General features: G+C 33.8%; 2 protein-coding genes across 3 annotated transcripts in view; one reads left to right on the top strand and one right to left on the bottom strand.

Annotated features, from left to right (window-relative positions):
- Positions 1–756: 756 nt before the first annotated feature.
- On the top strand, positions 757–2,976 carry LOC132189441 (WAT1-related protein At5g07050). The gene is made up of 7 exons (XM_059604184.1): positions 757–1,061; positions 1,172–1,234; positions 1,427–1,543; positions 1,647–1,899; positions 2,019–2,180; positions 2,303–2,454; positions 2,601–2,976. Exons 1-7 carry the CDS (start codon positions 859–861, stop codon positions 2,824–2,826), a joined length of 1,176 nt encoding a protein of 391 aa, XP_059460167.1. The 5' UTR covers positions 757–858; the 3' UTR covers positions 2,827–2,976.
- Positions 2,977–11,611: 8,635 nt separating this feature from the next.
- The window catches only part of LOC132162827 (65-kDa microtubule-associated protein 5), a gene marked incomplete in the record, with an annotated part of 6,481 nt that continues 5,417 nt past the window's right edge, over positions 11,612–12,675 (bottom strand). For both annotated transcript variants that reach the window (XM_059573050.1, XM_059573056.1), the window contains 2 exon segments: positions 11,612–12,038; positions 12,658–12,675. In XM_059573050.1, the coding sequence (XP_059429033.1) occupies positions 11,775–12,038; positions 12,658–12,675 (282 nt within the window).

The raw sequence follows: 12,675 nt of genomic DNA, 5'->3' as shown, positions 1-12,675 counted from the left end.
GTTCGTATAAGGAGATTCTTGTAGTAGTCCCCTTCCCAACTTGGTTTGGTTTTTAATTTTGCTTATATATATATTGCAATTGGATCATGTACGACTTACAAATTGACGTGACATATCACGTTTCACTTATAACGTTACCTACTAAATAATATTCAAATTTTGTTATTGTTCATCCATGGCAGGTGGTACCAATTACCAAATGACACTCACGAGACTGTCAAATAAATTTGTAAAGAATTATAGTAAAAGTTGTACTACTCTAAATAGTTTCTTAAAAGAAAAGAATTACTGGTATAAAATATATAACTTTTTGATAAAAAGTTCAGCGGTTAACAGAACTCTTGCAAACTTTTTTTTCTTTTCTTTTCCTAAGTGAAAAGGTAAGACGGGCAGGGGGTGGTGGCACCTCCCCAAGAATATTAATAGAACACCTAACTTTAATATTGTTTTCAAACGAATAGAATACATAACTTTAATCTATAAAATACAGAGAACTTGAATGATATGCACCATATATTATGGCATGCTCACCAATTTTCTCTTTTTCATGTGGATATATATATTTGCTGAATCGACTCCAACAATTTACTAGTGGTCAATTTTTTTCCAATAGAATATCATTTTCCACAAAAGTATGAATATATGTAGAGTAGTGGATATATATATCATATATACACATTAGATATGAACAGTTTTCTCAACACTAATATAAATATGAGCGAGTGTTGCCATACTTACTACTAGGGAGAAACACAATATCCTCTTCAGGTGTTCTTCCTCTCTACTTTTCTTTGCTCTCTCAGTTTGATACCATTTTCTTGGTGAAAGGATTCCTTTCTTCTTTCCCAAGAAACAAAAATGGAGAAGCTCAGATGCTGCAGCAACTTCCTTGAGAGCTCCAAACCCTACTTTGCAATGATATCTTTGCAGTTTGGCTATGCTGGCATGAACATCATCAGTAAGGTTTCCCTCAATAGAGGGATGAGCCACTATGTTCTGGTGGTTTACCGCCATGCCTTTGCAACCGCTGTCATCGCCCCCTTTGCTTTCATTTTTGAGAGGTTTGTTAAGCCGAACCACCTTAAATTTTACCGTCTTGTCTTCGTGTTGTGTTGCTTTTCCGCTTCTTTTGAGAATTATGACACATGAATGTCTGTTTGCAATATTCCAGGAAAAAGCAACCGAGGATTACATTTCCAGTTTTCATGCAGATTTTTGTCCTTGCTCTTCTTGGGTTAGTCCTCTGTTTTTTTTTTTCTTTTATACGCCCCGATTAGATATCTGGGACACCGTGCAAAGCGTTCTCAATGAATTGTTTGCACTCAAGAGCGCTCGGTGAACCTTATCAATCGAGTTCTCTCTCTATATAGGTAGCTATAATGTCATGACTCTTTATCTAATCATTCTGATGGTGTTTGATATATAGGCCGGTGATTGATCAAAACTTCTATTATGCGGGGCTGAAATTCACATCACCAACTTTCTCATGTGCAATAAGCAACATGCTCCCTGCCATGACTTTTGTAATGGCTGTCATATTCCGGTAATAATATCAACCAAAATCATCATAAATTACCAAATTCTGTTCCATTTTCCATATATATGAGCTAATTTGGCTAAGTAAACTGATATATATGTTTATGCAGGATGGAGAAGCTAGACCTGAAGAAAGCTCGGTGCCAAGCAAAGATGGTGGGAACTGGAGTGACAGTAGCTGGGGCTATGTTGATGACTTTGTACAAAGGGCCCCTTGTGGAGTTGGTGTGGTCCAAGCACATCCACCCTCACAACTCTTTTGAGACAACTTCCTCAGGAAGCACTTATGACAAGGACTTTTTTAAGGGAACCATGTTCCTTATCATTGCCACTCTTGCCTGGGCTGGTCTTTTTGTCTTACAAGTAAGCGATGCAAAAAGAATCTCGAAAAGCTATTTAGTAGACTGCTAAAGTTTTTACTGATTCAAAGACTAATTTTCACTGACACGAGTTTTTGATTTTGGTGACTTTCTTATGAACAGGCTCATGCTTTGAAGACATATAGGAACCATCAGCTGTCTCTTACATCTCTGGTGTGCTTTGTGGGCACTCTACAGGCCATTGCTGTCACCTTTGTCATGGAACACAAACCCTCTGCCTGGAAAATTGGCTTTGACATGAGACTCCTTGCAGCTGCCTATGCTGTAAGACTCTGTTTCTTCGCGGGCATGTTGTGTTTTGAAGTGTAATTATAACGCTCACAAATATGACTATCGCTTTTCCTGAATCGTTAAAGTGTTAATCTTTTACGAATTCTGTGGTGCAGGGAATTGTTACATCAAGCATTTCATACTATGTCCAAGGGCTAGTGATAAAGAAAAAAGGACCTGTCTTTGCAACTGCCTTTAGCCCCTTGATGATGATAATTGTTGCTATTATGGGATCTTTCATCCTGGCAGAAAAGATTTTCCTTGGAGGGTAATTTAATAGCTACCCTCTTTCTTTTTTCTTTTGAATTCTTGCATGTATGTATGCATGCATGCATGAGTGTATATATTATTCTCCTTTTACCCAATATGCTTATTTTTCTTGAAATGAATCCATATGTATATATGTGGGTGCAGGATTCTTGGTTCTGTGTTGATTGTTGTGGGCCTTTACTCAGTGCTATGGGGAAAGCACAAAGAGAGCATGGAAAATAAAGAAGAGGAGATACCAGATGCTATAAAGGGTGGTCAAGTAAATGGCAATGCAGTTTCAGGAATTGAAGATATTGAAGCTAATGGAAATATTCAAATGGGGAAGGGAGAAGCTGATAAGAAAGCAACTGCTCTCTCCTGCTGCCATTAATTAGCATCTCCATTTCCATGAAGAACCCCCCATGAAAGCCAGCCAAGAGATCACTAAAGCAAAATCATAGGAACGGATGGATGGGGATGGGCTTTTTTGTCTTTGCATCCCCCGTTTTGTCATCCTCTTTTCTTTTTTTTTTCCCTTTATAAAGTTATGATATAATTGGAGTTTGGGGTGTTGTTTGTAATATAATTATAATAATATTATTATTATTATTAATAAACAAAGACTTTGATCTATATAAGAATCCTTGTGTAATTTCCCCTTTAATTCTCTCTCTCTCTGAATAACTTTTGGAATTTTGCTAGCCATATGTATAGCAGCTGACGTCTGATTCAGATTCCACTCATCATATATATATATATATGGATGGTGCTTGAAATTGACATATTCATATTGCTTGCTAATGTTGTCAGAATCCTTCTATTTCTGCATCTGATGCCACTATATTCCTTGGAGGTAGTTCTATAAATGAGTAAGCACAAGCAGGAGAGACCATATGCATCATTTGATTATAACAACAAGAAAGGATTTTCATTGAAAAAGAAAAAAAACACTAATAAGTATGAAAGATTCTAGCATTATAGTATTGGGGTGGTGGCGATCGATAAGTTAAATCACCCTCATTATTGATTCTATTCTGCAGCATAAAGGGCTCTTGATGAGAAGGGTACTTTGATAGAGATAAAATAGTTGACATTGCTTATATATATATATATATATATAACAAGTTCTTTTGTTTGAAAAATATCAACAATATTATGATGATACCCCAAGTTAGATTATAAGGACTTTTTAAGTATTATGCAGATATATATGATTATTAGGGTTAATTTGAAGCTATTTCTTCATAATACTTGTAACAATTATCTTATATATATATATATATATATATATATATATGTGTGTGTGTGTGTGTGTGTGTGATAGGTACCCGAGGTGGAGTGGAGTATTGTGGTGTTGGTGTTTTTCTATCCTAAGTGAAGAATTGTGGTCTCTCCTATCCGAAAGGAACTCTCAAATCCCATCTTACGTCACTATCCAACCTCGGGTACTTATCGGTGTGTGAAGTGTTGCCCGGTTTTTTATCAATAAGCGAGAAAGAATTTTAAGGTTCAATCAAAAATCCCATTAGCAGTCTAATAATGAGGAAGGTGGGTGGGTGGGAGCAGAGTCTAATCCTTTTGCATGTGAGGGATGATAATCATTTTAATAAGACCTTAGAAGCCAAACCTCGAATTCATTAAACAAGTTGACCTCTACAAAAATTTGTCTTACTTGATTTAGTGTCCCTTGATTACTACAATTTTTTTACAAATTGAAGCGGCAATTCATGTGGTACTTACAACGTTAGCAAGTAAAATATTGACTGTCACAAAGCTCTTACCACGTTTACAAATGAATGTAGCAATCTACATAACACTTATCACGCCAGTTACTATTTTTTTTATAAAAAAAATTTATCGTAGTATGATGTTAAGGTTCAATAAGCTGTACACATACATAAGACAGTACTTACTGCATGAATTTCCTTGTCCCGCTTTACCAAAATTATTGTCATCAAAAAAATTTCTTTGTCCCGCTTTACAATAATTAAGCCCTTTACAATAATCAAGCCCTTTGATCAGCACTTAAAAATAAAATAAAAATTGATGATTTTTTCTGACATGTCATCTCAGATTCTCATATATATATATGGCAATTATATCTCTTAATTTAATTCATGAAAGGGCTCATGCTCTCCTACTCACTAAGTAATATTGAATGCACTCATGCAGGAGATTCTAATATATTATGCATAGAGAATATCCAATTACCTTCATTTTCCTATTCTGATATATAACGACATAAATATATCTGCATTAAGCCTATCCATAGTTGATAGCTAATTGTACTATCTACAATTAAATATACAAAAGCGAATCATTTTTGTCTTGGATTGCATATATATATATAAGCTGTCACCTCTTCATGAATGGGGTTAGGTAATTGTGCCCTTTGCATAGATACAAATTCTGAAAAGAATATGTTTTTCTTCTAGAAAATAATTTTATCACAAAATGATGTGGGGTATATATATATGCATGTGTTGTCCCAACCCCCATATAATAGGGTACTTGTGACATCACTGACATGTATTCGAGATCTCCAATGGTCGAAGTTGTACGAATTTTCTGTGATATATGTACAGGGTACTAGAATAAGATTCTCTCAATTTCAGGCAAAATGGAGAATATCAAATTTTAAATGACACGCATATATATAACATTAGATCTGGACCGTGAAATAAATCTTGTGTCACTTCAACCGTGTGTGACAAGTTTATAAATAAGTGACCTTATGAATCAAATAGTAATTGATACCGTGCTATATGTCATGGTACTGGAATGAGATTCTTTCTATTTCAAGCGAAACGAAGAATATCCATTTTAAATGACACATTACACATATAAAACGTTAAATATGGACCGTAAAATGAATCTTTTGTCACATCAACAGTGTGTGACAAGTAAATAAATAAGACGACCTTATGAATTGTCAACTTTCCGAGTAAATTGAAAGAAAAAGCATGATTCAAATTCCAAATAACGTGGTACCATAGGATATGTACTAACAAGCTTCTCTTTTTGAAACAAATAAGGGGATCCCATGGTTCCATGCATATAGAATAGGTTGAAGTGGGCTACTTGCATTCTTTCCTTATTGCAAAAGAATATCGGCAATAGCCTTCTTTGAATCTCATCAGATTTCACTTTAGTTGGGCAAAGATCATTGATCTTATTCTCTCTCTCTCTTTCTCCCTCCTTGCACAATTTGAATGACAAAGCATCTTAATGAATTAATTCTTATACAAAAAGGGTCAGTTTTGAAATTCTCTTGCTTAGGTATGAAAGCATGATCATCTAATTCATATTAAGCCATCTTTGGAATCTCTTACAAATAGCGAAGCCGCCCCACAAGAGGGGGCAACTAGAATAGTTAGCATGCTTAATTAACGGTAAGAATCATAGGCACTTCATAGGTTTGATAGCCTGACACAGCTAGCCCCATCAGTAGTGTTTACCTAAATATATGAAAAGCATGTTTGAGAAATATAGCTTTTAAGTAAAAAAAAAAAAAAAATTGTTGCATTTTTAGAGTAAAAAAGTTTTAAAAATAAAATACTTTGAAATTTTTTACAAAACACGTCAACTTTTGTTTAGTATAACTTTTTAGATACTAAAAATACTTTTTAAATTCTCAAACACAAATCAAGACAAGCCCGAAGTTTGCTTTGAAGCCACTAAACGACCACCTTTAATGATCCTATATCATATGTAGTCCTTTTTGAATTCATAATGATGCTTTACATTAATTCATAATAGTTATTAATGCGTGATCAAAATGACATCGAAGTAACAACAAAAACATGGAGCATATTGCATTTTTTTAGTGGAGGCCAAAGGGTCAATGTCGGGTACTGTCTGATTAATGTTGTCATTTCAGCTATTAATTGTTGGAAAATGATTTACTAGTTAAAATTAAACATATTATAAAAACATTTTCATACAGAAAGTCAATAAACAACTATCATTAATTTATAAATAGGATGACTAATTTCCAAACTTGAAATTTCACTATTCCATTAAAAGATTTTATTATAAATTTTAATCTATGATGATGTTAATTGGAAAAGGCATATCATATATTTTTATTGGATTAATACAACCACTTGATGAAAATAAATATAAATAAAAAAAGGCATCGGATTCTTCTAATATATTGAGATCAAAAGTATATTCTCAATATATATAACATGCAAGCCTTGATGATTAAGGAAATTGCTCTATAGAGAGAGTTTCTAAACAGAATTTTTCATATGAACTAAGATGCATGCATGAAGAATAAGGCATCTCTAATCCATATATATTTAAACAGATACGAATAATATTGGAACCTTGACGACGAAAAAAGAAGGATATATATTAATTAAGAAACAAGCCGGCCATGGAAAGGATGTTTCGTTTCACATCTCCTAGAATTTAGAATATATATATATATATATATAACATTCTCTAATGACAAGCATCTAAGCATCTAAGCAATAAGCATTAGCTAATTAAAATGACATCAGAAATATAGCATAATTAATAACAATAAAAATATGGGAAATGCATGCATGTAGAAGAAAATGCGATTTTCATGTCGTTTTGTCAGCAATTAAAAGTTGGAAAATGCTTTTCTCAACCAAAAAAAAAAAAAAAATTACGAATTTCGCATAAACTACAAGTAAAGTATTTTGTCAAGACGCATAATAAATCGTCACTTATTCTAAAATTTTAAGCTAATAGAAAATAATGAATTTAATCATCATTGCACCCTACATTTATCACACTAATTAGTTTACCATTGTTAATGTAACGTACTGTTTTAAGTGATTTCTCATATCAGTTATCTTAAAAAATAAAACTATTTAAAACACGTCACATCATCTAATATGAAATGGGTACGAAGAATTAATGCCTTTGACATCGTCTTTTTCCTTTTTAAGTTACATATATAATATTGCAGCCTAGGTAGCTAGGTTTACATGCCATGCAAAATGAACCCTTTTTTTTTTTTTTTTTTAATTTAACAATATTATTAAGAAAGATTCAAAAAAATACATATATAAAAGAAAAGATAACATATATATATATATATATATATATATATATAGTATCAAAACCGAATCTGAAGTAAACAAATCCTTTGTTTCTTCTATAGCTTTCTCTTTTGGAAGGGTCGGCCAAATTCATTCATGAGAGCCAAGTTGGAAACACTAAGTAGTGCGGATCATACTCATCATCAAACAAATTAACAAATCATGACACACACATCCAATTGTGATACTCAATTCAGGAACAACTAAGGGTAGGATATAGTGGTGCTTTGTTTTTGCGACAACGATTGTCGATCTTCCGCATATTTCTCTTTTCCCCAACCCAATAGTTGTCTTCATCTACCAGTGCGTTCTGTACTGCAATTTTACAGTTCAAAAGTACGATTTTAAATCAAATCACAGAAACTGATCAGAGCTGACCAGAGAAGTTTATAGACACTGTCACATCAGTCTAGTAGGATGGAGAGTTGTCAGTTGAGTATGTAGTATTACTCTATTTTATATTATTATAACACTTCCCCACCACGATTGAAACTCAAGACTTCTGGTCTGATACTATGTTAAATTACCAGTTATTCAAAAAGTTTAAACCAATAAAAATGGATGACTTAATTTACCTTTTATATATATATTAACAAGAATTTTTTTTTTTTTTTTGGGGGGGTGGGAGGTTGCATATATAAAAAAAAAAACCAATGCTAATCTGCATGGATAGCACTAGGGTGAGTTGTGCCTAATCATGGAATAATGATTGTCGATTCTCCACATTTAAATTTCTCCACTTTGATGCTAATTCTAAGCACTTTGTAGGAGCCACTACAGTTAAAAACATGGAGACAGCACCCACCCAATAACGCTAATTCTCTGTTTGTTTGGACCATTCCCATTAATCTATTAAAATTGCTTCTTCCTTTTTTCTATCTTTTTTTTTTTTTTGGAGGGGTTAACTTTAGTGAACAAGTTCTTGCATGCATCATTCATGGTATACTTTGTGTTATTCCTAGAAGATACCAATATCATTTTCTTCACGGCACACACAAACACACAGTATAAATAAAAGAGGATGTACATATTGCACAGAGAGTAGATCAAGTGCTGATTCGATTTGGTTGCTGATTATATATATATATATATAAATAAATAAATAAATTTCTAAATCTGTTTTATATGAGAGGAAGGAAAGCAGCCAATAGTATATTGAGATCATGAGAGTGACGAAGCACACTAACTAAAATAATTCCTTTATACTATGTTAATTATTATTATTATTATTATTATTATTAATATTATTCTCTTTCTTTTTTCTTCGTTGACATGCACCATATATAGGCACCACAGGGATTAATGATCTCAAAAGTTTTTTATTTTTTTGTTATGATGATCTAAAAAGCTACTACTGATAATGACTGGAGATGTTATAGGCCAAAACCATGAAATATAGCTTATTCTAACGTTTTGCAGCTCCAATCCTGATCAAGATTTTCTTCCTTTACCAACTCTTTTTCTGTTTTTTTTGGATAAGGAAGGATTTCATTGAATTAAATTAACAAAAACAAGAAGGATATCCCCAAGCATCCCTAAAAGCAAAAGAAACCTACACGAATAAGCACTAATGAGGAGGTTAAAAAACAACAAAGCACTTGGTCCAGATGGTTTTAATGCTCGTTTTTTTAAAAAACGTGAACATTGAAAGTGGGGATGTCATTGGAGCGGTAAAATCTTTCTTTAATTTAAGTAGGTTGTTTAGAAAGCTTAACTCTATTGTCGTATTCCCCCTTCCCCACATTGAATAGAAAAGAATATATATATATATTGTAATTGGTTTTTATTATTGGTTGATGATTTGAAGTTAGCTTGCTTGATTTTTGTATGTAATTATCTTTATATATAATTATCTGCTTCCTGATTTACTATTTAGTTTATTTGGTGGCATTGGAATATATACAACATGTTCTAAACAAAGCTATTAATGGTGTCATTTCAAATCCAAAAATTCACAATTTGATGGCAAGGCTTTTATTTCTCAGTTTAATGAAATTGACATGTTTACCAACTTTTATACCAACTCGTATTGCCTTAGAAAAAGACACCACCATTTCAGTCGGCCAACTTAATTATCCAAGTTCCTTGTCATCTTTGACTTGGTGTTGTAAAAATACAAATAAACCCTTAATTTAAATTAAGAAAATTTAAAATTTTAAAAATTAAAAAAAAAAAAAAAACTGAAAAAAGGGCTGATGACCCACAGACCCACAACGTGACCTAGCCGGGGGTACTTTGGTCATTTCATTTAAATCTTAACTTAAGGAAGCGATTAAAAGAGACTAATCTATCAGACACGCTTGCACATTATAAAATTTAAAAATGCATGATAATTTAAGAAGTGAAGTTTTTCTAAACTTTTAAGAGGATCAGTCATCCGTAACCTATTTTTGTCTTCCATGATATCGCAAATGCATAACCTAAGATCTCTATAAAATAAAGTATCAAAAAGCTAAAGACGTCACGTCCGATCCGGCCGTCCAAAAATATACTTCAACGCGTAATAAAACAATGCAACTAAATTTTTGGAAGATTTGCTGAGGATGGCAAGCTTTTTGGTTTGCTTTTTGTAGTACCCTACCACCAGGAGAATTGGAGGCCCTGCTGCCTTCCCGAAAGAGAGATGTCTTCAACCACTTGCTGGCTGCCTTCTGGGAAATGGATCAATTTGGCTTTCAAATACCTCAAACCCCACTCCAAGTATGGCATTTCAGATTTTTATTGGGATGCTTGCTTGCTTTCAATCATCAAAAAGAGGACTAAGATTTTATGTGAAATCTTTAGGCTTTTTGTTTAAAAACGTGTTCTGCTGTGACATAAAGGTAAAAGTAGTTTTTAGTGTCGATCAATGTCTTTGTTTTGAAAAGAGAAAACAAAAGAAAACATAATTTTTTATTTTATTTTTTTTATCAAACATAGAATATCAAATGTTTTCTAAAGTTGTCAGCTTTTTGTTTTCAAAAATATAGAATTTAGGGTTTGTTTCGGTTTGTGGTTTCAAAAAGTGTGATTAACAAATAGCAATTTTAAGAACGTGCAATTTGAAAACGCAAATTTAAAGAACACAGTTAAACATTTAGTAAAATTTGAAAACGTTGTTTCTTATTTTTACATTTTCAAACTGTAAATTTGTAAAAATCACTCTCAAACCATACACTTTTTGCAATTTGGTTTAAAATCACACGCCCAAACGAACTGTTAAGATATTAAATTAAAAAGAAGGAAATAAAACCCCCTTCTTTTTTTTTTCATCTAGTAATTAGCAAGTGTCATGAGGATGCAAAGTCATAATTATAGGGAGGAAAAGAAGGAAGAGGCATGAAAGTGGAACTCCTATTCATGCTCCACAGGACGCATGCACAAAAAGGGTCCTAAACATATAAAGGCTATAGCTGCTTGCTGTGCTCACAATCGACAACTGAGCTCTCTAATTTTGACCCGACACCACACCAAAATCCAAATCATGTTCGCCTTCTATTTGCACAAACTTTCATCTAACCAACAATACACACATCCTCTCAAGGATGGATATTTAGTTTTTTCCTCTTTTTTGAGCTAAAAAGGATAAACAATACAAAAGTGGGGGGCTGGTGGGAGTGGAGACCTACCTTATAAGGGGGGCAATGGGGTGGCTCCACTCTTGTCTACCCCCACAAAAGTGTGCATGGTGGGGAAAGCCATCCAAGGGTGAATTTTCACCCGACCGGACCCTTTGCGAAATGCGTGGGGGTGGAGCAATCTCCACTGCCCTTCTGTGAGGACAAAGTTACTTTCTACGGTTCTACCATCTCCTTACATGGCAATCTAATATATCTCTAGATACACGTCACATTTGCATTTGTCTAACTGAGACAATATGACGGGTGACAAGTTTTTCATTTAAGGCCGGACAAAAGAACCTATTTGTCACTCGACCAAAACTCAAGACTTCGATTGTCACAAATTCAAAACTAATGGACTTTTAAAGACAATAATGTTCCTAATAATAATCATGAAAATGTCATGCCCAAAAAATACAACCAAACAATATTAGATTATTCGATGATGAACCCTATATGGCATGCAAGCATATGTTGAATCTTGAAACCAAAAGGCATTAACATGTTCTTATTCAGGCTGATCCAAATTTTTACTTCTCTATCACATGTTAAGGAAAATATACTGGTCTTCATACAACGAGAGAAATGGGATGAAATAAAAATGAGGATATGCACTAAAAGAAGAGACATTTACAATCAGGTCAAAGGGGTGAGAGAGCAGCTTAACTGTCCCGAGAGATTGCATCATCCTTTGGAAGAGCAACGTAGTTTACAGGAATCATGTTAGTGGCCCTGCCACTCTCTCTACGCTCCTTCGCGGCTGATATTCCATGACGGCCTGAAGGAGTCGTCACACGACGACCGGTGGGTGTTCCAACCATGGTGTTAGCACTAATGCTTTGACCCAGCGGCTTCCTTGGTGTTGGCTTTGAACCAAAGCGGGCTTCTTGTTCTGCAGCAAATTGTTCTTGCAGCCGTTTCTGCTCCTGCAAGACAAACCAGGACAATACGTGGACTATTTGAAATGGAGGATAAACTGTAAAGTCCATTATCAAATTTAAAACCTCGGCTCTAATACCATATTAAATTACTACTATTTTAAAAGTTTAAGCACATAGGAAATGATAAATTTCATAATTTTAATTAAAACTTTATATTAACAAGTGTAACCACACCAAATGTCCATACCCCAAATCCATGTAACATGGTTAACACGTTATCTGTCAAATGTAGGGCTAACCATTGGATCTATCACAGTGACGAGCCCTCCAATGAAAATACAATCTGATAGTAAAACCAACATGGATGAATTCGACTATTAAAGTCAAAATTGTCAAATACAGGATGAGTATGTCATTATTGAGAATCTGATTTGCCACATTATTCTGGGACGTAATAAGGGATGACATTTTTACAGATAGTAATCATGTTTCATTAAGGTTACTGGGGAAAAAAACGTTCAAATACATGGATCAGGTCCATGTAGACAACTGGAAATTATTTAGCAACATGGACGGCTCATAAGACGATGTGCATCATCATATATATGTCCAAAGAAAAAAGACAAGTGAACATATAAAAACATATTCAATAATATAAGCATACCCGAAATTTTCGCTTTTC

Source organism: Corylus avellana, chromosome ca1 (genome assembly GCF_901000735.1).
Source record: "Corylus avellana chromosome ca1, CavTom2PMs-1.0".
Lineage (NCBI taxonomy): Eukaryota > Viridiplantae > Streptophyta > Magnoliopsida > Fagales > Betulaceae > Corylus > Corylus avellana.
The sequence above is the reverse complement of the archived record's forward strand: the minus strand, read 5'-3'. Positions and strand labels throughout refer to the sequence as shown.

Coding starts and splice junctions, on each gene's coding strand:
- LOC132189441 (XM_059604184.1), top strand. CDS start 859: ATGGAGAAGCTCAGATGCTGCAGCAACTTCCTTGAGAGCTCCAAACCC. Junction 1,235..1,426: donor TTTGTCCTTGCTCTTCTTGG/GTTAGTCCTCTG, acceptor TTTGATATATAG/GCCGGTGATTGATCAAAACT. Junction 2,455..2,600: donor GAAAAGATTTTCCTTGGAGG/GTAATTTAATAG, acceptor ATGTGGGTGCAG/GATTCTTGGTTCTGTGTTGA.